We start from the raw sequence: 25,784 nt of genomic DNA, 5'->3' as shown, positions 1-25,784 counted from the left end.
CCTCTCCCCCTTGCCCTCCCCCCTCTGTCGCCCTCTCCCCCTTGCCCTCCCCCCTCTGTTGCCCTCCCCCTCTGTCGCCCCCTTGCCCTTGCCCTCCCCCCTCTGTCGCCCCCTTGCCCTCCCCCCTCTGTCGCCCTCTCCCCCTTGCCCTCCCCCCTCTGTCGCCCTCTCCCCCTTGCCCTCCCCCCTCTGTCGCCCTCTCCCCCTTGCCCTCCCCCCTCTGTCGCCCTCATTCCTTTTCAGCACTCTCTGTGCTGCGACTCCCCCATAGGTTAATTTTGACCTGTATCTGTTTTTTCCTGCAGCACACCAGCGTGGAGAGTGACATCAGTTTGCACTCGTCGGTCATCACCTATTCCACGACCTCCAGTGCCATCCCCAGCGCTGCACCCACCGCCTCCTCCCTCAACGTCGGCAGTCTGGGGCTTGGCCTGACCACCAACACCACAGTCATCCCCTCCACGCGGAACTCCCTCGCTAACACATCAGGTATGGGGAGCCACATGAAGAGGACGTGTCACAAGCCTATTGCTTTCACAAGGATCTTTACATTTACAATAAAATTGATAAAAAAAGAAGTGCGCTTGTAAGACCGCTGCGCAAATCCGGTGTGACATAAAGTATTGCAAGGGGACCACCATTTTATTCTCTAGGGCAGGGGTGTCAAACTCATTTTCATTGTGGGCCGCATCAGCATTATGATTGCCCTCAAACGGGACGGTTATATCTGTAAGATTAGATGTCCAGCGCATCCCCCCCCCCCCCCATCATCAGAAGTTGAGTCCCCCACCCACCCTTATATCACAATGCACCCATCCCCCTTTCCTTATTCTGGAGTAGGACCAGAGGAGGGCTGGAACTCTCCTGCAGCTGCAGGAGAGGTGTGAGGGCCACATGAAATGTCCCGGAGGGCTGGATTCGGCCTGCGGGCTTTGTGTTTAACACCTATGCTCTAGGGCAGGGGTCTCCAAACTTTTCAATCAAAGGACCACTTTATTGTCCTTCAAATTTTAGGAGGGGCCGGATTGTGGCCAGCAGGGGCAGAAAATGTGATGGGCCCAGCATCAGTAAAAGCAAATATGGCCTCAGGTTTGGTGGTCAATAGGAGGAGGAATATTCGCCCTATTAGTAGAAGCATAGTATCCCATCATTGGTATTGGTGGAAGATATAGTGCCCCCTTGTTGGGTGCAGTGCCCCAAGGGCCAGATAAAGGCTAGCAAAGGGCCACATCTGGCCCTCGGGCCGCAATTTGTGTCAGAAAAAATATATATAAGTGTTTGGGGGTTTTAAGTAATTTTCTAGCAAAAAAAAAACACAGTTTTTTAAATCGGTCTTCCTTCTTCTCCTCCTTCCATCTTCTTATTCTATCTTCTTCCTTGTTCCTTCTTCCATCTTCCATCTTCCATCTTCCATCATCTTCTTCTTCCATCTTCTTCCATCTTCCATCATCTTCTTCTTCCATCATCTTCTTCTTCCATCATCTTCTTCTTCCATCATCTTCTTCTTCCATCTTCTTCTTCCTTCTTCCATCCATCTTCTTCTTCCATCCATCTTCTTCTTCCATCTTCCATCATCTTCTTCTTCCATCTTCTTCCATCTTCCATCATCTTCTTCTTCCATCATCTTCTTCTTCCATCATCTTCTTCTTCCATCATCTTCTTCTTCCATCTTCTTCTTCCTTCTTCCATCCATCTTCTTCTTCCATCCATCTTCTTCTTCCATCTTCCATCATCTTCTTCTTCCATCTTCTTCCTTGTTCCTTCTTCCATCTTCTTCTTCCATCTTCCATCCTCTTCTTCTTCCATCTTCTTCCTTCTTCCATCTTCTTATTCCATCTTCTTCTTCCATCTTCCATCATCTTCTTCTTCCATCTTCTTCCATCTTCCATCATCTTCTTCTTCCATCATCTTCTTCTTCCATCATCTTCTTCTTCCATCTTCTTCTTCCTTCTTCCATCCATCTTCTTCTTCCATCCATCTTCTTCTTCCATCTTCCATCATCTTCTTCTTCCATCTTCTTCCTTGTTCCTTCTTCCATCTTCTTCTTCCATCTTCCATCCTCTTCTTCTTCCATCTTCTTCCTTCTTCCATCTTCTTATTCCATCTTCTTCCTTCTTCCATCATATTCTTCCATCTTCTTCCATCTTCCATCATCTTCTTCTTCCATCTTCTTCCATCATCTTCTTCCATCATCTTCTTCCATCATCTTCTTCTTCTTCCATCATCTTCTTCTTCCTTCCATCTTCTTCTTCCATCTTCTTCTTCCATCCATCTTCTTCTTCCATCTTCCATCATCTTCTTCTTCCATCTTCTTCCTTGTTCCTTCTTCCATCTTCTTCTTCCATCTTCCATCCTCTTCTTCTTCCATCTTCTTCCTTCTTCCATCCTCTTCTTCCATCTTCTTATTCCATCTTCTTCCTTCTTCCATCATATTCTTCCATCTTCTTCCATCTTCCATCATCTTCTTCTTCCATCATCTTCTTCCATCTTCCATCATCTTCTTCTTCCATCATCTTCTTCTTCCATCATCTTCTTCTTCCATCATCTTCTTCTTCCATCATCTTCTTCCTTCCATCTTCTTCTTCCTTCCATCTTCTTCTTCCTTCCATCTTCTTCTTCCATCCATCTTCTTCTTCCATCTTCCATCATCTTCTTCTTCCATCTTCTTCCTTGTTCCTTCTTCCATCTTCTTCTTCCATCTTCCATCCTCTTCTTCTTCCATCTTCTTCCTTCTTCCATCCTCTTCTTCCATCTTCTTATTCAATCTTCTTCCTTCTTCCATCATCTTCTTCCTTCTTCCATCATCTTCTTCTTCCATCATCTCCTTCTTCCATCATCTTCTTCTTCCATCTTCTTCCTTGTTCCTTCTTCCATCTTCCATCATCTTCTTCTTCCACCTTCCATCATCTTCTTCTTCCATCTTCTTCTTCTTCTTCCATCTTCTTCTTCCTTGTTCCATCTTCTTCTTCCTTGTTCCATCTTCTTCTTCCTTGTTCCATCTTCTTCTTCCTTGTTCCATCTTCTTCTTCCTTCTTCCATCTTCCATCTTCTTCTTCCTTCTTCCATCTTCTTCTTCCATCTTCCATCTTCTTCTTCCTTCTTCCATCTTCTTCTTCCTTCTTCCATCTTCTTCTTCCTTCTTCCATCTTCTTCTTCCTTCTTCCATCTTCTTCTTCCTTCTTCCATCTTCTTCTTCCATCTTCCATCTTCTTCTTCCTTCTTCCATCTTCTTCTATCTTCTTCTTCCATCTTCTTCTATCTTCTTCTTCCTTCTTCCATCCTCTTCTTCCATCTTCTTATTCAATCTTCTTCCTTCTTCCATCATCTTCTTCCTTCTTCCATCATCTTCTTCTTCCATCTTCTTCCTTCTTCCATCCTCTTCTTCCATCTTCTTATTCAATCTTCTTCCTTCTTCCATCATCTTCTTCCTTCTTCCATCATCTTCTTCTTCCATCTTCTTCCTTGTTCCTTCTTCCATCTTCTTCTTCCATCTTCCATCATCTTCTTCTTCCATCTTCCATCTTCCATCATCTTCTTCTTCCATCTTCTTCCATCTTCTTCTTCCATCTTCTTCTTCTTCCATCATCTTCTTCTTCCATCATCTTCTTCTTCCATCTTCTTCTTCTTCCATCTTCTTCTTCTTCCATCATCTTCTTCTTCCATCATCTTCTTCTTCCATCTTCTTCTTCCATCTTCTTCTTCTTCTTCCATCTTCTTCTTCCTTGTTCCATCTTCTTCTTCCTTCTTCCATCTTCTTCTTCCTTCTTCCTTCTTCCATCTTCCATCTTCTTCTTCCTTCTTCCATCTTCTTCTTCCTTCTTCCATCTTCTTCTTCCTTCTTCCATCTTCTTCTTCCTTCTTCCATCTTCTTCTTCCTTCTTCCATCTTCTTCTTCCTTCTTCCATCTTCTTCTTCCTTCTTCCATCTTCTTCTTCCTTCTTCCATCTTCTTCTTCCTTCTTCCATCTTCTTCTTCCATCATCTTCTTCTTCCATCTTCCATCATCTTCTTCTTCTTCCATCATCTTCTTCTTCCATCTTCTTCTTCCTTGTTCCATCTTCTTCTTCCTTGTTCCATCTTCTTCTTCCTTGTTCCATCTTCTTCTTCCTTGTTCCATCTTCTTCTTCCTCCTTCTTCCTTCTTCCATCTTCTTCTTCCTTCTTCCATCTTCTTCTTCCTTCTTCCATCTTCTTCTTCCTTCTTCCATCTTCTTCTTCCTTCTTCCATCTTCTTCTTCCTTCTTCCATCTTCTTCTTCCTTCTTCCATCTTCTTCTTCCTTCTTCCTTCTTCCATCTTCTTCTTCCTTCTTCCATCTTCTTCTTCCTTCTTCCATCTTCTTCTTCCATCTTCTTCTTCCTTGTTCCTTCTTCCATCTTCTTCTTCCATCTTCTTATTCCATCTTCTTCCTTGTTCCTTCTTCCATCCTCTTCCTTCCTTCCTTCTTTCCTTCCTTCCTTCCTTCCTTCCTTCCTTACTTTTTTCTTCCCTATGTATCAACTTTAGTACAAATTGTAATAGTCTTTACTAAAAATGGTACAAGCCCAGTTCAGATAGGGGAGCCTTAGGGGGCAGATATCATGAAAAGCCTCCGAGGAGTATCTTTGTGAATGGGGCGCATCTCTGGAGAAGTTGCAGATGTGAATCCATTTTGATCTTTTGAGAACTGTCCAGTAAACGTGTTTTTATTTATTTTTTCTCCAGGTAAAGCACCTCCAAACCTCCCCCCTGGTGTCGCCCCGCTGTTACCGAACCCATATATCATGGCTCCCGGTCTGTTACACGCCTATCCTGTAAGTGTCCAATCAGAAACTAAGATTAGCAGAAGCGTATCCGTTTCCTCTGTCCAGTCAAGTAATCAGGCTTTTTTTTTTCCCCCAGCCGCAGGTCTATGGTTACGATGATCTTCAGATGTTACAGACAAGATTCCCCCTGGTGAGTGGCAGCTCATTGGTTCGCTCCTCGTCCCGGCAAACTTTGGAATGTTCGGCCTGTAAACCTGACAATGTCTTGTTTTCTCTATTACAGGATTATTACAGCATCCCGTTCCCTACGCCCAGCCCTTCTCTTACTGGAAGAGATGCCAGCCTGACCAATAACCCGTACTCCGGTAGGTGTGACGGCGCACTGAATTAATGACCCCCGGGGGGGGGGGGGGGTAAATTGGTGAAAAGAGATCAGTTTAAAGCCCTAGAGAAAATGTAATTCTGGTCACTCAGTCCCCAGAGGTTAAAGGCTTGTTTTTTTCCTATAAAAATTGCAAACCTCTTGTACTTGCCTTAATGGATTTGCACAGAGCAGTGCAGATCCTCCTCTTTTTGGGATCCCTCTTCTGTGCCCCCCACAGCAAGCAGCACCTGAGCCAAGTCTCGGCTCCCTCTGTCCATTCAGACTCGGAGCCCCCCAACCCTCTCTCTCACCTGATTGGCTAGCTGATTTTGATTGACAGCGGGAGCCAGTGGCGTTGCTGCTGTGTCTCAGCCAATCAGGAAGGAGAATCTTGGACGGCCGAGACATTCATGGACATCGCTGGAGCTAGATGGACCTCGGGTAAGTATTGGGGGGGGCTGCTGCACACAGGATTTTTATCTTATTGCACAGAATGCACCGTCTACCTTTACAACCACTTTTAACTCTTGGTGGTGCCAAAAAAAAATGCACAATGATGGTCACTGGATCTTTACCCAGCCGTCATGGGGTGTTCCCACTGTGACTAGTACTATCTTGCGCCTGAAGGGATGGTGGGGGCGGTATGCTGTGCATACCGGGCAACCCAGGGTAGAGGTTAACATCAAAGGATGTGATAGGAACTCTGTGAACAAGTTGCACCAGCGGAGCCCCAGAGAGATAGGAACCCAGCATAGAGGTTACGCCAGTGGAGCCCTAGAGGGATGGGAACTTGGTGTAGAGGTTTCACCAGTGGTGCCCCAGAAAGATAAAAACCCAATGTAGAGGTTGCTCCAGTAGAGTGCCCAAGAGAGACAGATACTCGGTGTAGAAGTTGCACCAGTGGCTCCCCTGAGAGGTAGGGAACCCAGAGTAGAGGTTGCGCTAGTGGTGCCCCAGAGAGATGGGAACTCGGAATAGAGGTTTGCGCCAGTGAAGTCCCAGGGGGATAGAAACTTGGTATAGAGATTGCACCAGTGGAGACCCAGTGAGATGGGGAACTCAGCACAGAGGTTGCAAAAGTGGTGCCCCAGAGATGCCGCACAGAGGTAGGAACCCAGCATAGGGCTTGCACCAGTGGTGCCTCAGAGAGGTAGAAACTTGGTGTAGAGGTTGCACTAGTGGTGCTCCCGAGATGTAGGAACCTAGCATAGGGCTTTCACCAGTGGTGCCCCAAAAAGATAGAAAGCCAGTGTAGAGGTTGCACCAGAGAGATAGGAACTTGGTGTAGAGGTTGCACCAGTGGAGCCCCCAAGACGTAGGTACTTCGGGGCTCCACTGGTGCAACCTCTACACCAAGTACCTACGTCTTGGGGGCTCCACTGGTGCAACCTCTACACCAAGACGTAGGTACTTGGTGTAGAGGTTGAGCCAGTGGTGCCCCAGAGAGATGGGAACCTAGCATAGAGGTTGCACCAGAAAGATAGGAACTCGGCGTAGACGTTGCACTAGTGGACCCCCCTCGGGAACCCAGTGTAGAGGTTGCACCAGTGGTGCCCCAGAGAGATGGGAACTCTGCATAGAGGTTGCACCAGTGGTGCCGTACAGAGGTAGGAACCCAGCATAGGGCTTGCACCAGTGGTGCCCCAGAGAAGTAGAAAGCCAGTGTAGAGGTTGCACCAGAGAGATAAGAACTCGGCGTAGACATTGCACCAGTGGAGCCCCCGAGTGGTAGGAAACCCAGTGTAGAGATTTGTGCCAGTGAAGTCCCAGAGGGATAGGAACTTGGTGTAGAAATTGCACCAGTGGAGCCCCAGTGAGATAGGGAACCCAGCGTAGAGGTTACACCAGTGGAGCCCCAGAGAGGTAGGAACCCGGCGTAGAAGTTGCTCCAGTGATGCCCCAGAGAGGTAGATACCCGGCATAGAAGTTGCACCAGTGGTGCCCCAGAGAGGTAGGAACCCGGCGTAGAAGTTGCTCCAGTGATGCCCCAGAGAGGTAGGAACCCGGCGTAGAAGTTGCACCAGTGGTGCCCCAGAGAGGTAGGAACCCGGCGTAGAAGTTGCACCAGTGGTGCCCCAGAGAGGTAGGAACCTGGCGTAGAAGTTGCACCAGTGGTGCCCCAGAGAGGTAGGAACCCGGCGTAGAAGTTGCACCAGTGGTGCCCCAGAGAGGTAGGAACCCGGCGTAAAAGTTGCACCAGTGGTGCCCCAGAGAGGTAGGAACCCGGCGTAAAAGTTGCACCAGTGGTGCCCCAGAGAGGTAGGAACCCGGCGTAAAGGTTTTTAATTACTTTGTAGAAATTTTATATTCAGCAATAATGAATGATTAAACTCACTAATCTAAAAATGACCTCTTTTGTTTTTTTTCCATACAGGTGACCTCTCAAAATTCGGCCGAGCAGACGCCTCCTCCCCCGCGCCGGCGACGACGCTGGCGCAGCCTCAGCAGAGCCAGACTCAAGGCCACCACACCACACAGCAAACATTCCTAAACCCCGCCCTGCCTCCGGGATACAGCTACACCAGTCTTCCCTACTACACCGGGGTACCGGGTCTACCCAGCACTTTCCAGTACGGCCCCGTGTTCCCAGTGAGTGCGCACTATCGTTGACACCCTTAAAAAAAAAAAAAAAAATCAAAAAAAAAAAAAAAACCCCTATAAAACGTTTTGCTCTGGGGGGAGGTGGGCAGGAAATGGACAAAACCAAGAAAAAAAAAAAAAACAGAAATTAAATGGCACCTTAAACACACGACCCCCCGACAACCTAAAGTTTGACTTCTCCTGACCCCCCACCCCCCCTTTGCGTTGTCGGATAGCCTTGAGGTTGCATGTTTAAAGGGGGTACCGTGACGTGACAAGACGGCATGAGATTCGGAAAAAACTTCAAAACCCGACGCCCTCCCAGCCTCTGATTGGCTTGTTTACCCCCCCCCCCCCAGCAGGGCAGTGTGGGCTGGGCGTCTCCCTTCCCTATCACCGGTTTACCAATGACGCCCCCCCGGACTGTTCAGTTTACCAATCGGGTTCGGATCAGAGACGGTCTAGGTTTTTAAAGGGAATCTGTACGTGTTTTCTTTTACTGTAAGGTTTGTGCCGCTTGTAGTGTTATTCATTGAGGACTTTCTCCCCCCCCCCCCCAGTATGAAATAACTTATGTAGGTTAGGGGTGGTGGGGGGGTCAGGCTCATCTATTTTAGAGTCAGGAGGAATAAACTTTTATTAGTTGTGCCAAAATTCCCTCTTCCGTTCATTGAAAAACACAGCAAAACATGACTGAAGGGTTTAATGTCGCCATCTACAGGCGAAGGATATTAAACGCAATTAAAGTAAAAGTGCGCCCAAGTTGTGGGTTGGTTACCTAGCGTCTTAGGATTTTTTTTTCTATTTTTTTTTTTTTGAATTTGTCTTTAATCAATTGCTGCAGTGCTGGGTGACAGGCCGGATATCATAGATTTGATGTCTTTTTTTTCTGTACCCCTCAACAGGTCCCTTATACTCAGTTTCTTCTTCCTTCTGGTTGGTGCAACCAGACACAAAAAGAGAAATGGCGCCCAATCGCGTTTCCTCGGTAGTTTCTTGAAGGAAGGACGGTGGTGGTGGTTGGGGTTGGGTACAAGTAACGCAGCTTCTGGTCCGCGACCCTTACCAACAGCCATTGATTTGGCAAGGAGCACCGCCCACCACATTGACAATGTCCACGGTATGATGGGAAATTGTAGTTCCGATTCCCCCCCAAAGGAAAAAGCACCCCCCCACATCTCCTGGTTGTGACCCTGCCCCCACAGCCATTGATTGGCTGAGACGCTTGAGCTCCGCCCACCACATTGTAAATTTCCACAGTATGATGGGAAACGTAGTCCTGATTCCCTTTAGGAAATGCATCCCCACAGCCATTGATTGGTAGGAATACCTCGGCTCCGCCTGCCACAGCCATTGATTGGCTGGGACGCCTGAGCTCTGCCCACCACATTGTAAATTTCCACAGTATGATGGGAAACGTAGTCCCGATTCCCCTTAGAAAATGCATCCCCACAGCCATTGATTGGTAGGAATACCTCGGCTCCCCCCGCCACAGCCATTGATTGGCTGAGACACTTGAGCGCCACCCACCACATTATGAATTTCCACAGTATGATGGGAAACGTAGGCCCACCACAGCCATTGATTGGCTGGGACACTTGCGCTCCGCCCACCACATTATATGAATTTCCACAGTATGATGGGAAACCTAGTCCTGTTTCCCCTTTAGAAAATGCATCCCCACAGCCATTGATTGGTAGGAACACCTTAGCTCTGCCCACTAAAGCCATTGATTGGCTGAGACGCCAACCACATTGAGTTTTCACAGTATGATGAGAAACGTGCCGATTCTCCTCAGGAACTGCATCCCCATTCTCCTCAGGAACTGCATCCCCACAGCTCCTGGTTGTGACCCTTCCCACAGCCATTGATTGGTAGGAACACCTCAGCTCTGCCCACCACGGCCATTGATTGGCTGGGACGCTTCAGCTCCACCCACCACATTATGAATTTCCACAGTATGATGGGAAACGTAGTCCCGAGTCCCCTTAGGAAATGCATCGCCCACCACAGCCATTGATTGGCTGGGACCCCTGAGCTCCACCAACCACATTGAGTTTCCACAGTATGATGAGAAACGTAGTCCCGATTCTCCTCAGGAAATGCATCCCCACAGCTCCTGGTCGTGACCCTTCCCACAGCCATTGATTGGTAGGAACACCTCAGATCCGCCCACCACGGCTATTGATTGGCTGGGACGCTTGAGCTCCACCCATCACATGAATTTCTACAGTATGATGGGGAATCGGTCCCGATTTCCCTTTAGGAAATGCATCCCCACACATTGATTGGTGGGAATACCTTAACCCCGCACACCACAGCCATTGATTGGTGGGAATACCTTAACCCTGCATACCACAGCCATTGATTGGTGGGAATACCTTAACCCTGCATACCACAGCCATTGATTGGCTGGGACACCTGAGCTCCGTCCACCACATTGTGAATTTCCACAGTATGATGGGAAACGTAGTCCCGATTTCCCTTAGAAAATGCATCCCCACAGCTCCTGGTCGTATGGAACACACATCCTTGTGACGTGCACCGTGCTCCCCCCACCCCCAGATCCTCTCCCAGCACCCCCCCCCCCCCCCCCCCGGGCAAAGTACATATCAACTAATTAAGGTATTTGTTAAATATAAAGTGTAAAGGCATTTTAATGGGTAAATGGAGATAAATCTATACTAGATCATGGAGTTCAGTTTTAAATTCGGTGAAACGGTCCTAAGGCGAACCTGTCACCGACCAATACAAATATCAGATGCAATGGCTCCCAAAGTTGTATGTTGCAACCTAATCATGCATTGCCATTTTTTTACCCCCTACCCCCGGTCTCCCAAATAAAATGCTACGTTTAAAAAGAGAGAAAAAAAAACAACCTAGTGACACCTGTAACTACGAGAGAGAGAAAAAAACAACCTAGTGATACCTGTAACTGCGAGAGAAAAATAAAAACAACCTAGTGACACCTGTAACTGCCTACTGAGCCCATGTCATCGCTGACAGAGATAATTAGAGTGGTCAGGCGCACACATGGCCGTGGTGCACGACATTCCTGTACTGTTATAACACAACACCGTGGGGGTCATTGCTGTTGAAGCCCGCTAAGTCTATGCGTCTGAGTCAAAATGAATTAACATTAGGAGGTTAGGACCTGCAGGCTTCCTTGTTTGCCACTTCTCCCGGGAGAGACACGGAGGTTTGGAGGTGCTGGGGGGGAGACGAGGTGACGGAGGACAACCACTGTCCTGCTGCTGCAGATGAGGAGCCATCATCTTGGTCAGGTTCCCGAGGAGGAGGAGGAGGAGTAGAAGAACAAATCGGCCACCAGATGAGGATTGCTCGGGATAACGTTGATGGTCTTGTCATCTTGATGGCCAATCAGTTGGATGTAAACCAGGTCAAGAGAGCAATATTGCCAAATGAGTGTTCCTCCCATAGACTAGAGGAGGATGGAAGAGCCTGTTACCCCCCCAGCTGCAGTTTGGCCGTACCTTTTTAATGCGGCCATCAAAAGGCTGTAGGACCAACTTTGGAACGTCAGCGCTCTTCTCAAAACATTGTTCAGACGTCACACACCTTAGGCCATTCGTTATGAGGAACTTTCAAGGACTCTGCAGCAAGAAAGCACTGGGTCCTGGTGCTGGACTTTCTGTAGAAACCATTTCATCGAACGTTTCCTCACCGGCATAGACCATGTGAAAGAATTGAAGTGCACCGTTCCTGCAGATGCAGCTCTAACCCTGGAAGCTTTGCATGCCTGGAGAAAGCAGCATCTGATCATCTGAGCCTACACTTCAGCTTCTGGTGCTCCCGCCTAGGTGAGTCCTTGGATTCTTCTGGTGGTGGATCATGGTTGAAAGCCATGGGTTCCCAGTCCCGCTACTTTGTAGAAGCGCACGTTTTTTTACCAGATTTGGGATCCTGAAACTGTTTTTCCAGGATCCTGGGAAAAGACCCAGTCAAGTCGAGTGCACCAGAAGCTTCAGTGTTGGGTGAGATTTTTTTTTTTTTTTTACTATATTCTGATGTTTTATATTCTTATTGTAGCGTCTTTTTTATTCAGTGAATGCAGGGCCTAGCTAGTCACTTTAACAAGCCAGGGAGCATGCGTAGGTACCGGTGTTTTTGGCCTTGTGCTACAGACTGTGTGCGAGGGCTGTGATTACCCGTGTTCTGTGCATCCCTGCACTGGCCCCACATTTCACATCCGTGTGGGTGCAGGTGTCCCCCGAACTCACACCGTGACCTGTATTTAAAAAGCTTGGAGAGCACGCTCCTGAAGCACCAATGTCCTCGCTCCTCCAGTGATCCACGCTAAAATGGGTGCCGGCGTCTCAGGTTCCCACTTAGAAGTAGCGTGTGTAAATTTTGGGCGCACCCCAAGCTCAGACGAAAATAAAGCGCGGCCTCCCAGGTCGTGGCACTGACGGGTTTCGCCTGACCACTAGAGCCTAGTCTTATATCTATGACTAAGCTCCAGGGGCTGGGCGAAAACCTGTCACAGAGAGGGGCCTGGGAAAAAGAGAGCCAAGACTAAGGCCGCTCTTTTCTTAAATTTGAAATCGGGCTCTTCCCAGTGTGAGCGCCACACTCGTCAGCCCGCAACAGCCCAAGCTCAGACGAAAGTGAAAAGCGGCCTATCAGGACGTGTTTCGCCTGACCACCAGAGCCTAGTCGTATATCTATGACTAAGCTCCAGGGGCTGGGCGAAACCTGTCAATGGGAGGGGCCTGGGAAAGAGCCAAGACCTGAGGCCACTCTTCACATTATTTACACACGCTACTTCTGGGTGACTACCTGACACACCAGCACCCACTTTATAGGGTGGCGATCCAGGCTTTTCAAGACGAGGAAACACACCTGCACCCACCTAGATGTCAAATTTGGAGTCAGTGCAGCCCACTGCGTCCCTAACGACGTCAATGGGATTGACTGCATGGGGGATGCACAGAACACCTACACATCCCTGTGCGGGTAAACGCTGCCTTTGCAGGGGGAGTACACTGTGGCCTCAGCCTTGGCACCTCCCAGGCCACTCCACTGATGCCTTTCGCCCTGGAGCTTACTTTTAGACATGGGACGAAACGTGTTGGAGGGAGCATGGCCTGGTAGGGAACCAAGGCTGTGGGTGCTCTTTGCTGTCATCTGAGCTCACGCTCTTGTGAGTGCGGCGCTCCCACATTATTTATATCCGGTCTGTCTGCACCCGCACAAGTCAAATTGGGAGCCACGCCTTCTGTGTCCCCAATTGACATCAATAGGGGACTGCCTGCTCAGGAATGCATGCAGCACCTCTGCATCCCCGCGCGATAAACACTGCCCTTGCACTGGCTTACGTTGTAGTACCCCCCCCCCCCCCCATGCGGATGCCTTACTTTTCAGGCGCACTTTTGGCTCCTGAAATTTGTCTAGTTTACTGCTGCTTTTCAATGTCCGAATGTTGAAACGCGTAACCACCCACCTCTGTGACCATCATGACCACAAATTTATTTTTTTTATTGATTTTTTTTTTATCCGAACTTCGGACTGACTTTTTCCTGTAGTTGAAAGATTCCCTTTAAAAACCTAAAAAAAAAGTTGACTCATGTCTTGACCATCGCAGACTGTTTAAAAAAAAAATCACGTTATTGCCGCTAATGCTTTTTTTTGCACCTGAAAATTTCTGACATTGATCTCTTGTGTTCTCTTGTGCTGTAACTGTTTTTTTTTTCTTTTTGGTAAAAAAAAAATCTTTTTTTTTTTTTTTCCCTGTTTGTAAATATCTCCATACTTAATAAAAGTATTTTCAATAAACTGTCCGATTGGCCGCCCTCCTTATTGCTTTTGGGGAACTGGGGGGGGGGGGGGGGGGATTTCTGTAGTTTGTTACTCTTGAACGGGAATAAAAAAAAGTTAAACTTTAGGAAATTTATTATTGTTTTTATGTTTTATCGAAAGCATTATTTTGGGTTCTTGCTCTTCCCTTATGCCATTTTTTGGGTAACAATTGTAAATGAGAGGGGTCCTTATAAAAAAAAAAAATTTTTTGCAAGTGGGGCCCCCTCCCCGAGATTTACCTCTAACCTCCCTGTATATACCACTTAGAGGTACCCCGCGGGCGTGCTGGCAACTGAGACGTTTCAGTATGTTGGCGATCCATCCCAGGTATGTCCCAGAATCCTCTTTGCTTTTTTCCGAGGTGAGAAAAAAATTTAAAGCCTGCCTTCTGTGTGTCTGGCACCCGTTTCCTGGGGCACGAGGCTTTCATTTTTTGGGGTTGTCACCCTCTACCCGTCCCCCTCCCCTTGCTGTTGGTCCATCCTGTGCTTTACCCTCTACCTTGCAGCAGCAGCGCCATTATTAAGCTTGCCCGGTGACTCAACGTGGCTGTGGCTTTACCGGAGAAAAAAAATCGAATCGCCAACCGGGGCCTGAAAAAAAAAAAAAAAAAAACGAATCACCAACCGGGGGCCCGAAAAAAAATCTATTCACCAACCCGGGGCCCGAAAAAAAAATCTAATCACCAACCGGGGCTTGCCGAATTGACGTCTGCTCTCGTTTTGGCTTCAAAGAATAACGCGACATCGGCCCTTGTTTATTAAATGGCAGCTGACTAAAAAAAAAAAACTTGGTCTCCTCCTTGCCGGGTATTATGAGGGGGGGGGGGGGGCACTGTGTTTTTTTTTATTTTTAGGGCAGGATAGAGCCTGTCTCGCCTGGCTGCAAAAATTAAGACACTTGCACTGCCCTTGTTTTGTGACCTGCCGCTAAGGGCGGAGCTAGAGAGAGAGCCCTGGCCTCACGAGTCCTCTTGTCCCTTTTTCTTCTCTCCCTGCAGGTGGCGCCTACCACGTCGAAGCAGCACGCGGTGAATGTTGGGGTCAATACTTCGGCTGCCGCCTTCCAGCAAGCGGCCAGCTACGGCTCTCATGCTTACAACACCGGTAAGACAAGATTACCAAGACCCTATCACTTTTTGTCGGTTCCCGATTGACTCCTTTTCACCCTCCCCCCGTAGCTGTAAATGCCATCTTACCTACCCCCCTGACCCCCCTCCTAACTCTGCCCTGCAGCAGAGCGTCTGCCCCCGCTGATGGTCCGAGCAGCAGAAGGTGACTAGCTGTGCGGGGGTCCTAAGTTGAGGGGGCCGCCTGAGAGATGATTGAGGAATTGTGCTTCGAGTGAGTTGTGTGCTGCTTGAGTCGTTCGTTGTGTTGGAAGCGGTGAGAGGGAGGATCTCGATCTCGCGCGCGTTGAGTGCCTGCTTGTCAAAGGGGGGGGGGAACCTTGTGAGGTCTGTCTGTCTTGCCGGCGTGTGTCCTCTGGTGGCCGATGTTGGGTCTATGTGTGTCGGGTGGGGGGGGGGGGCTCCGTTCCTTGCTGAGGGCTCTGTCTGTTTACAGGCTTTGAGGACTTGGGCCAGGTGTCCAGCGTGGGGGATTTCTGTAAGGGTACATTTAGTGGGGCTTCTGCTGCTTGCACCAATGGACCAGGCGCTGGTAAGTGCTCTCTGCTTCCTGCTTTGTTTTTCCTTTGTCTTATCCTGTAGCCTCTCCTCCTGTCCCTGGATTGTTCAGAGCCCCCCTCTGCCCTTTTCCCTCCCAAGCCTGCCTGCCTTGCATCTCTCCACCCCCTCCCCCGAGCCTGACTGCATGCCCTCTCGAGCTCGACTGCCCTCTTTCCTCCCTCTCTCGAGCCCGACTGCTTGCCCTCTCTCCTCCCCCTCTCGAGCCTGACTGCCTGCCATCTCGAGCCCGACTGCCTGCCCTCTTTCCTCCCTCTCTCGAGCCCGACTGCCTGCCCTCTTTCCTCCCTCTCTCGAGCCCGACTGCCTGCCCTCTTTCCTCCCTCTCTCGAGCCCGACTGCCTGCCCTCTTTCCTCCCTCTCTCGAGCCCGACTGCCTGCCCTCTTTCCTCCCTCTCTGGAGCCCGACTGCCTGCCCTCTTTCCTCCCTCTCTGGAGCCCGACTGCCTGCCCTCTTTCCTCCCTCTCTGGAGCCCGACTGCCTGCCCTCTTTCCTCCCTCTCTGGAGCCCGACTGCCTGCCCTCTTTCCTCCCTCTCTCGAGCCCGACTGCCTGCCCTCTTTCCTCCCTCTCTCGAGCCCGACTGCCTGCCCTCTTTCCTCCCTCTCTCGAGCCCGACTGCCTGCCCTCTTTCCTCCCTCTCTGGAGCCCGACTGCCTGCCCTCTTTCTTTCCTCCCTCTCTGGAGCCCGACTGCCTGCTGCCCTCTTTCCTCCCTCTCTCGAGCCCGACTGCCCTCTTTCCTCCCTCTCTGGAGCCCGACTGCCTGCCCTCTTTCTTTCCTCCCTCTCTGGAGCCCGACTGCCTGCCCTCTTTCTTTCTTTCCTCTCTCTCTGGAGCCCGACTGCCTGCCCTCTTTCCTCCCTCTCTGGAGCCCGACTGCCTGCCCTCTTTCTTTCTTTCCTCCCTCTCTGGAGCCCGACTGCCTGCCCTCTTTCTTTCTTTCCTCCCTCTCTGGAGCCCGACTGCCTGCCCTCTTTCTTTCCTCTCTCTCTGGAGCCCGACTGCCTGCCCTCTTTCCTCTCTCTCTGGAGCCCGACTGCCTGCCCTCTTTCTTTCCTCTCTCTCTGGAGCCCGACTGCCTGCCCTCTTTCTTCTCTCCCTGGAGCCCGACTGCCTGCCCTCTTTCCTCCCTCTCTGGAGCCTGACTGCCTGCCCTCTTTCCTCCCTCTCTCTCGAGCCCGACTGCCTGCCCTCTTTCCTCCCTCTCTGGAGCCTGACTGCCTGCCCTCTTTCCTCCCTCTCTCTCGAGCCCGACTGCCTGCCCTCTTTCCTCCCTCTCTGGAGCCTGACTGCCTGCCCTCTTTCCTCCCTCTCTCTCGAGCCCGACTGCCCGCCCTCTTTCCTCCCTCTCTGGAGCCTGACTGCCTGCCCTCTTTCCTCCCTCTCTCGGGCCCGACTGCCTGCCCTCTTTCCTCCCTCTCTCTCGAGCCCGACTGCCTGCCCTCTTTCCTCCCTCTCTCGGGCCCGACTGCCTGCCCTCTTTCCTCCCTCTCTCTCGAGCCCGACTGCCTGCCCTCTTTCCTCCCTCTCTCGGGCCCGACTGCCTGCCCTCTTTCCTCCCTCTCTCTCGAGCCCGACTGCCCGCCCTCTTTCCTCCCTCTCTGGAGCCCGACTGCCCGCCCTCTTTCCTCCCTCTCTCGGGCCCGGCTGCCTGCCCTCTTTCCTCCCTCAACTTATCATTCTCCCCTTTCCCCAGTCTGCCCTGCTACCTTTTGTCCAGCTTGCCTCCCACCCACACCTCTACTACTCCATGTTGTCCATATTTACAAATCCTCTACTTGGTGCGTCTGGAGGGTCGGCTGTGAAGCAGTCTCTCTCTCTCTCTCTCTCTCTCTCTCTCTCTCTCTCTCTCTCTCTCTCTCTCTCTCTCTCTCTCTCTCTCTCTCTCTCTCTCACTCACTCACATCAGAATTGAGTAGAATGTAGAACAATATATTACAACTCTCCTCCATCACCGTCACATTTTAGGATAACGGCTTAGTACGGTCTTGTGCGCCATTTGAATAATTTTCTATCAATTGGATCAGAATAATTTTGCTTTCTGCAACTTCAGTACTTCGGCTGTTCCGAAACTCCCATGAGGCATTGCAAGACTTGACAAACCAACAGGCATGATTCCCGAGACCAGAGGAAATCCGTTATCATTGTGTGACTGTAGTGTAGTCGGGAGCGCTGCAGTATGAGTTGGCAGGACAGCACTGACAACCTGTGTACCTCACATCCCAATGTGCGAAAACGCTTTAACCTTTATTATAATATAGTAGGGGTCTCCAAACTTTTACTTTCCTGGAAGCTTTAAAGGGGCCGGGCTGTGCCCAGTGGGATTATAAAACGCCCTGGTGTGAGTAAGAGTAAACTGTGCCCCATCATTGGTGTGAGTGAGAGTAAACTGTGCCCCATCATTGGTGTCAGTGGGAGGAATAGTGTCCCATCATTGGTGTGAGTAAGAGTAAACTGTGCCCCATCATTGGTTTTAGTTGGAGGAATAGTGCCTCCTTGTTGGTATTCAAAGTAGGAAGGCTTCCCTGTTTTTGGTGTCAGTGGGAGGAATAGTGTCCCATCATTGGTGTCAGTGGGAGGAATAGTGTCCCATCATTGGTGTCAGTGGGAGGAATAGTGTCCCATCATTGGTGTCAGTGGGAGGAATAGTGCCCCATCATTGGTATCAGTGGGAGGAATAGTGTCCCATCCTTGGTGTCAGTGGGAGGAATAGTGTCCCATCCTTGGTGTCAGTGGGAGGAATAGTGTCCCATCCTTGGTGTCAGTGGGAGGAATAGTGTCCCATCCTTGGTGTCAGTGGGGGGAATAGTGTCCCATCATTGGTATCAGTGGGAGGAATAGTGTCCCATCATTGGTGTCAGTGGCAGGAATAGTGACCCATCATTGGTGTCAGTGGGAGGAATAGTGTCCCACCATTGGTGTCAGTGGGAGGAATAGTGTCCCACCATTGGTGTCAGTGGGAGGAATAGTGTCCCACCATTGGTGTCAGTGGGAGGAATAGTGTCCCACCATTGGTGTCAGTGGGAGGAATAGTGTCCCACCATTGGTGTCAGTGGGAGGAATAGTGTCCCACCATTGGTGTCAGTGGGAGGAATAGTGTCCCACCATTGGTGTCAGTGGGAGGAATAGTGTCCTATCATTGGTGTCAGTGGGAGGAATAGTGTCCCATCATTGGTATCAGTGGGAGGAATAGTGACCCACCATTGGTGTCAGTGGGAGGAATAGTGTCACATCATTGGTGTCAGTGGGAGGAATAGTGTCCCATCATTGGTGTCAGTGGGAGGAATAGTGCCCCATCATTGGTATCAGTGGGAGGAATAGTGTCCCATCCTTGGTGTCAGTGGGAGGAATAGTGTCCCATCCTTGGTGTCAGTGGGAGGAATAGTGTCCCATCCTTGGTGTCAGTGGGAGGAATAGTGTCCCATCCTTGGTGTCAGTGGGGGGAATAGTGTCCCATCATTGGTATCAGTGGGAGGAATAGTGTCCCATCATTGGTGTCAGTGGCAGGAATAGTGTCCCACCATTGGTGTCAGTGGGAGGAATAGTGTCCCACCATTGGTGTCAGTGGGAGGAATAGTGTCCCACCATTGGTGTCAGTGGGAGGAATAGTGTCCCACCATTGGTGTCAGTGGGAGGAATAGTGTCCCATCATTGGTGTCAGTGGGAGGAATAGTGTCCCACCATTGGTGTCAGTGGGAGGAATAGTGTCCCACCATTGGTGTCAGTGGGAGGAATAGTGTCCCACCATTGGTGTCAGTGGGAGGAATAGTGTCCTATCATTGGTGTCAGTGGGAGGAATAGTGTCCCATCATTGGTGTCAGTAGGAGGAATAGTGTCCCATCATTGGTATCAGTGGGAGGAATAGTGACCCACCATTGGTGTCAGTGGGAGGAATAGTGTCACATCATTGGTGTCAGTGGGAGGAATAGTGTCCCATCATTGGTGTCAGTGGGAGGAATAGTGTCCCACCATTGGTGTCAGTGGGAGGAATAGTGTCCCATCATTGGTGTCAGTGGGAGGAATAGTGTCCCAAGGGGCAGATGAAGACAAGCACAGGGCCCCATCTGGCCCCTGGTCCGCCGTTTGGAGACCCCGTCCTGTAGTACTGTCATTCTAATTTTTACAATCCATACAATCGTTGGTTGTGGTTTCTTTTCAGGTGTGTCTGTCACCTCCAGTAACACCGGTGTCCCCGATATCTCCGGCTCCGTCTATTCCAAGACACAGGTAGGTGGTCATGTGCTGTCTGTTCATACAAAGTATATGGGAAGCTTCTACCAGTCACCACTAGAGGGCAGGATTGTCTCCCCCCCCCCCCCCCCCCCAGCCTGTGCTTAGGACATCATTGACGACCTAAGATTTTGTAGTCCGTTAGCCCCGCCCCCTCCATAGTGGATCCTATGTACTGATGGTGACCCGTTACGTTTTTTTTTTTTTTTCTTTTAGCAACAATCGTTTGAGAAGCAGGCTTTCCACACCGCCGCCCCGGCCACGTCCTTCAACCTGCCCTCGGCGCTGGGAACCGGAGGCCCCATCAACCCGGCCACGGCCGCTGCCTACCCCCCGGCTCCATTCATGCACATCCTGGCGCCGCCACATCAACAAGCTCACTCCCAGATCCTCCACCACCACCTCCAGCAAGACGCTCAGGTAAGCACGTCGAGAAAACCTGGCTGGTTCATCGATTTCAAACCTCGGCACCCCAGATGATTTCAGAACTACATTTCCCATGATGCTCCACTACACTGCAGAGTGCAGGAGGACCGTGGGACATGTAGTCCCAAAAAAACATCTGGTGGTGCCAAGGAGGTTCTCCATCACTGAAGACTGAAGCATACTTCACTGTTCCGGGCCTGGTATGGTCGCTCTTCAGGTCTGTAAAGTGGAGCCCCCAGGGGGGGGACACATGGGTTGACACATTTTTGGGGGGGGTCACTTTTACGGCTGAGGAAAAGATCGATTTGAATCGAGTTGGAAGGTCAAATCGATTCAGATTTTGACCAAATCGATTTTTTATTTTCATTGGACCGGCGCTCCGCGGACTAAGCCGAGGCCTCGTCTAAAAAAATCTGCCCGCTGGCGATCCTGGGAAAAGGCCACGAGGCTGGACGCTGCGGACTAGGCCGAAGCCGCGGCCTTTTCCCAGGATTGTGGCGAGCTCAACACGGCACGAGGGCACAACACAGGAAGGTTGACTGACGTGTTTCACGCACAGCAGCACTTAATCAGTGCGCCATTAGTGCGTTCATTTTTTTTCATCGACCATATAAGGGTTGTAAACACCTGGGCTTCCCTGATCATGTGATCACTGTCACAGGTAGCAAGGCATAAGGCCCACCTCTGTGCTGCCACATACAGTGCCAAGAAAAAGTATTCATACCCCTTGAAATTCCCCCACGTGTTGTCATGTTACAACCAAAAAGGTAAATGTATTTTATGTGAGAGACCAACACAAAGTGTCACATAATTGTGAAGTGGAAGGAAAATAATATAATGATACAAATATGTGAAAAGTGTATTCAGCCCCCTTTACTCTGATAACTAAAATCTAGTGAGTTCAATTGTCTTCAGAAGTCACCTAATTAGTAAATAGAGTCCATCTGTGTGTCATTTAATCTCAGTATAAATGCAGCTGTTCTGTGAAGCCCTCAGAGGTTTGTTAGAGAACCTTAGTGAAGAAACAGCATCATGAAGGCCGAGGAACACACCAGACAGGTCAGGGATGAAGTTGTGGAGAAGTATAAAGCAGGGTTAGGTTATAAAAAAAAACTCCCAAGCTTTGAAGATCTCACAGAGCTTCTGTTCAATCCATCATCGGAAAATGGAAAGAGTACGGCACAACCGCAAACCTACCAAGACACGGCCGTCCACCTAAACTGACCGGGCCGGGCAAGGAGAGCATTCATCAGAGGAGCAGCCAAGAGGCCCATGGTGACTCTGGAGGAGGTGCACAGCTCAGGGGGGAGAATCTGTCCACAGGACAACTATTAGTGGTCTCTCCACAAATCTGCCCTTTATGGAAGAGTGACAAGAAGAAAGACATTGGAGAAAGAAAGACATAAGAAGTCCTGTTTGCAGTTTGTGAAAAGCCATGTGGGGGAGGGGACACAGCAAACATGTGGGGGAGGGGACACAGCAAACATGTGGGAGAAGGTGCTCTGGTCACATGACACCAAAATTCAACAAAAACCGCCATATGTGGGGAAAATTAACACTGCACATCACCCTGAACACACCATCCCAACTGTGAAACATGGTGGTGGCAGCATCATGTGGTGGGCATGCTTTTCTTCAGCAGGGACAGGGAAGCTGGTTAGAGTTGATGGGAAGATGGATGGAGCCAAATACAGGAAAATCTTAGAAGAAAACCTGCAAAAGACTTTAGACGGGGGGGGGGGGGGGGGGTTCACCTTCCAGCAGGACAACGACCCTAAAGTACAGCCAGAGCTACAATGGAATGGTTTAGATCAAAGCCTATCCATGTGTTAGAATGGCCCAGTCACAGTCCAGACCTAAATCCCATTGAGAATCTGTGGCAAGACATGAAAATTGCTGATCACAGACGCTCTCCATCCAATCTGACAGAGCTTGAGATATTTTACAAAGAAGAAGAATGGGCAGAAATGTTCCTCTCTAGATGTGCAAAGCTGGTAGAGACACCCCCAAAAAGACTTGTAGAGAAAGGGGAGTGACTCCGGTGGGCGCCATACAAATGCCCCTCCTCCCCCCCACACTTTTCACATATTTATTTGTATCATTTTCCGTTCACTTCACAATTATGTGACACTTTGTGTCTCTCACATAAAATCCCATTAAAATACATTTACGTTTTTTTGGTTGTAACATAAGATGTGGGGAATTTCAAGGGGTGTGAATACTTTTTTTCTTGGCACTGTGTATATATAGAGGGGTGTGAATACTTTTTTCTTGGCCCTGTAGATCCAAGTTGTAATCTGTAGTTGAGATGAAATGATCGGTTTTATACTCTGGCCCTTGTGAAAGACACAATGTGATGAAGGTGGTCGGACCACTGCAGGGTGATTGGACCACCGCAGGGTGATGAAGGTGGTCGGACCACCGCAGGGTGTTGAGGGTGGTTGGACCACTGCAAAGTGATGAAGGTGGTTGGACCACCGCAGGGTGTTGAAGTTGGTCGCTGGTCGCGGCTGCCCTTGTCCCCTCCACTATCTTTAGGGGGGAGGGGAGGGGTTGGGTTTTGGCGCTGACTGTCCTCCCGCACCTTCTCATGCTAAAAGTCTGTCCCTTTATTTTGCATATCCCGCCCACCTTTGCACCAGCTGCCATATTTGCAGATTTTGTGTTGCCAGCTGCTGAACGATGATCAGGTAAATTTGTCTTTGGACTCTGCACTCCTTCACATCCCCTCCCCCCCCCCCCCACCCCCTCCCCTCTCTTCCTCTCACCTGGTGACGAGCTCCTGTGCACATACAGACACTCCCACCGTGCACCCCGCCCCCCCCCCATCCATTCACACTCACTGCCATCGGATGGGGGGGGCGGAGTCTGGTGCATGATGCCGCCAAGTTTGATTGGTGCCTGGCTTCTTATGGAAATCCTTTGCCCACCGTCCCCAAAATAAACACAGATTTGGGGGTTTCTCGTTTTTGGTTGTGGTTTTTTGCACATTTTGCGGGGGGATTATGGTGGTGGGGGGAGGGGGGGTGCTGGCAAGTGCATGCAGGACAAGCTAATAAAGAATGCAGGAAGAGTGGATGATGCCTGAATAAAGATGGTGCGTTGTCAAAGGGGGAGGTACGGTACGGTGGAACCTTGGTTTACGAGTAACGCGCGTTCTGAAAGACGAGCAACTTAAAAAAAAAAAAAATCGGACTCGGTTCGCAAAACGAGAAGAATTCAAGATAATGGGGTGTGCAGTACCGTATGTGGCCAGAGGTGTGGGGGGGGGCGCAGGTGACACTCGGAACGGTTTGGAGTCGTTTGGAAATACTCCATTCCTGAGGAACCTCGGTTAACGAGTAACGCGGTTAACAAGCGTTTTGTAAGACGGGTAACTTTAAAAAAAAATAATCCTGACTCGGTTAGCGAGTGTTGTCTCACAAAACGAGAAGGATTGAAGCTAATGGGGTGTGCAGTACCGCATTTGGCCTGAGGTGCGGTGGGGCGCCAGTGACACTCAGAATGGTTTGGAGTTGTCCGGAAATACTCCGTTCCTGAGGGTTTCAGAGATCAGCCAAGTTGTCTCAGAGTATTTTTCTGAGGCTCTCTAGCGCCCCCCACCCACCTCTGGCCACATGTGGTATTGCATGCCATTCCGAGATCAGCCAAGCTGTCTCGGTATTTCCGAGTCTCTCTGGCGCCCCAAACCCACCTCAGGCAACATGTGGTATTGCATGCCATGCCGAGATAAGCCAAGCTGTCTCCTATTTCCGAGGCTCTCCGGTGCCCCCCACCCACCTTTGGCCACACGTGGTATTGCATGCCATGCCGAGATAAGCCAAGCTGTCTCCTATTTCCGAGGCTCTCCGGTGCCCCCCACCCACCTTTGGCCACACGTGGTATTGCATGCCATGCCGAGATAAGCCAAACCCACGTCCGACTGCATGCCATTCCAAGAACAGCCAGGTTGTCTCCTATTTCCGAGGCTCTCCGGCGCCCCCTCCCTCAACTCTTGCCACACGTGGTATTGCAGGCCATTCCAAGTTAAGCCGGGGTGTCTCCTATTTCCGAGGCTCTCCGGCGCCCCCTCCCTCAACTCTGGCCACATGTGGTATTACAGGCCATGCCGAGATAAGCCAAACTGTTCCGAGTCTCTTTGGCGCCTCAAACCCACGTCCGACTGCATGCCATTCCAAGATTAGCCAAGCTGTCTCCTATTTCCAAGGTTCTCCGGCGCCCCCTCCCTCAACTCTGGCCACGTGGTATTGCAGGCCATTCCAAGTTAAGCCGGGCTGTCTCCTATTTCCGAGGCTCTCTGGCGCCCCCTCCCTCAACTCTGGCCACATGTGGTATTGCAGGCCATTCCAAGTTAAGCCGGGCTGTCTCCTATTTCCGAGGCTCTCTGGCGCCCCCTCCCTCAACTCTGGCCACATGTGGTATTGCAGGCCATTCCAAGTTAAGCCGGGCTGTCTCCTATTTCCGAGGCTCTCCGGCGCCCCCTCCCTCAACTCCGGCCACATGTGGTATTACAGGCCATGCCGAGATAAGCCAAACTGTCTCAGTATTTCCGAGTCTCTTTGGCGCCTCAAACCCACGTCCGACTGCATGCCATTCCAAGATTAGCCAAGCTGTCTCCTATTTCCGAGGCTCTCTGGCGCCCCCTCCCTCAACTCTGGCCACATGTGGTATTGCAGGCCATTCCAAGTTAAGCCGGGCTGTCTCCTATTTCTGAGGCTCTCTGGCGCCCCCCACCCACCTCTGGCCACATGTGGTATTGCATGCCATTCCAAGATCAGCCAAACTGTGTCCTATTTCCGAGGCTATCCGGCACCCCCTCCCTCACCTCTGGCCACATGTGGTATTGCATGACAGTCCAAGATCAACCAAGCTGTCTATTTCCGAAGCTCTCCGGTGCCCCCCACCCACCTTTGGCCACATGTGGCATTGCATGCCATTCCAAGACCAGCCAAGCTGTGTCCTATTTCCGAGGCTCTCTGGCGCCCTCTCCCTCACCTCCGGCCACCCGCGGTATTGCATGCCATAGAAGTCAATGCGGAACAAATTATCTTCCTTTCCATTGACTTCTATGGGGAAACTCGCTTTGATATGCGAGTGCTTTCTGCTTGTAATCCAAGGTTCCACTGTACTGTGATCTTGAGTGGGGGGAGGGGTATTACTTGGCATGCTGCACATGAATAAGTAAATGACAGGTTCTCTTTTATATACAGTATATAGCGGGTTCTGCTTGCACTTGTCAACCCACCCCCCTCCCCCGACACGGTCTTCGGCCCGTGACGCAACTTTATTACATCGCCTTTTTTTTTCCTCTCTCTCCGCAGACCGCCTCGGGACAGCGCGCCCAAGGAGCCTCCATGCCGCAAAAATCTCAGGCAAGCAAGTCGGCGTACAGCAGCTACAGCTGGGGGTCCAACTGACAGAAAAAATAAACCCCGCCTCCACCGCAAAGAGGACATTGCGAAAAAAAGATCAACGCAAATCGCAGGACCGGCCCCCTCCGTTCTGAGACCTCCTCCTCCTCCACCACCCAGCTCTCCCCTCCCCCCCAATCCCCCCTTTATTGTATGTAATATAGAATTTGTATTCTCCCCCCTTTTTTTTTCTGCAATTATGAAATGTTTGCTATTTTAGGGGAGGGCTGGTCTTACCTTTTTTTTTTTTTTTTTTGTATTTTTTTTTTTCCCTCCCCTCCTTTTTTTTCGCCTCTTTTTGTAGAGGTGAGAGAGGGAGGAGGGGGGTGGGGCAGAGAAGGCGTGTCACCGCCCACGTCTACCGTAGGAAGGATGGTTATGAATTCTGCGTTGTATGAAATATCTCACTTGACGTGGTTACTTATTTTTTTTTTTTTCTTTCTTTTTTTTTTTTTTTTGTACTGTGTTTTGAATTTAATGGATAAATGTGTCTTGTATATATAAAACAAAAACACGGCTGCA

General features: G+C 50.1%; 1 protein-coding gene across 4 annotated transcripts in view; it reads left to right on the top strand.

The window, feature by feature from the left end:
- Positions 1-25,784, top strand: part of UBAP2L (ubiquitin associated protein 2 like) — a gene marked incomplete at its 5' end in the record, with an annotated part of 31,784 nt that extends 6,000 nt beyond the window's left edge. The window contains 11 exon segments of one of the 4 annotated variants that reach the window (XM_040332898.1): positions 306-489; positions 4,702-4,790; positions 4,879-4,932; positions 5,026-5,107; positions 7,481-7,695; positions 14,507-14,612; positions 15,072-15,167; positions 19,355-19,422; positions 19,642-19,845; positions 22,494-22,541; positions 25,173-25,784. In XM_040332898.1, the coding sequence (XP_040188832.1) occupies positions 306-489; positions 4,702-4,790; positions 4,879-4,932; positions 5,026-5,107; positions 7,481-7,695; positions 14,507-14,612; positions 15,072-15,167; positions 19,355-19,422; positions 19,642-19,845; positions 22,494-22,541; positions 25,173-25,268 (1,242 nt within the window). 4 annotated transcript variants of the gene reach the window in all.

The sequence above is a fragment of the Rana temporaria genome, chromosome 13 (assembly GCF_905171775.1).
Source record: "Rana temporaria chromosome 13, aRanTem1.1, whole genome shotgun sequence".
Lineage (NCBI taxonomy): Eukaryota > Metazoa > Chordata > Amphibia > Anura > Ranidae > Rana > Rana temporaria.
The sequence above is the reverse complement of the archived record's forward strand: the minus strand, read 5'-3'. Positions and strand labels throughout refer to the sequence as shown.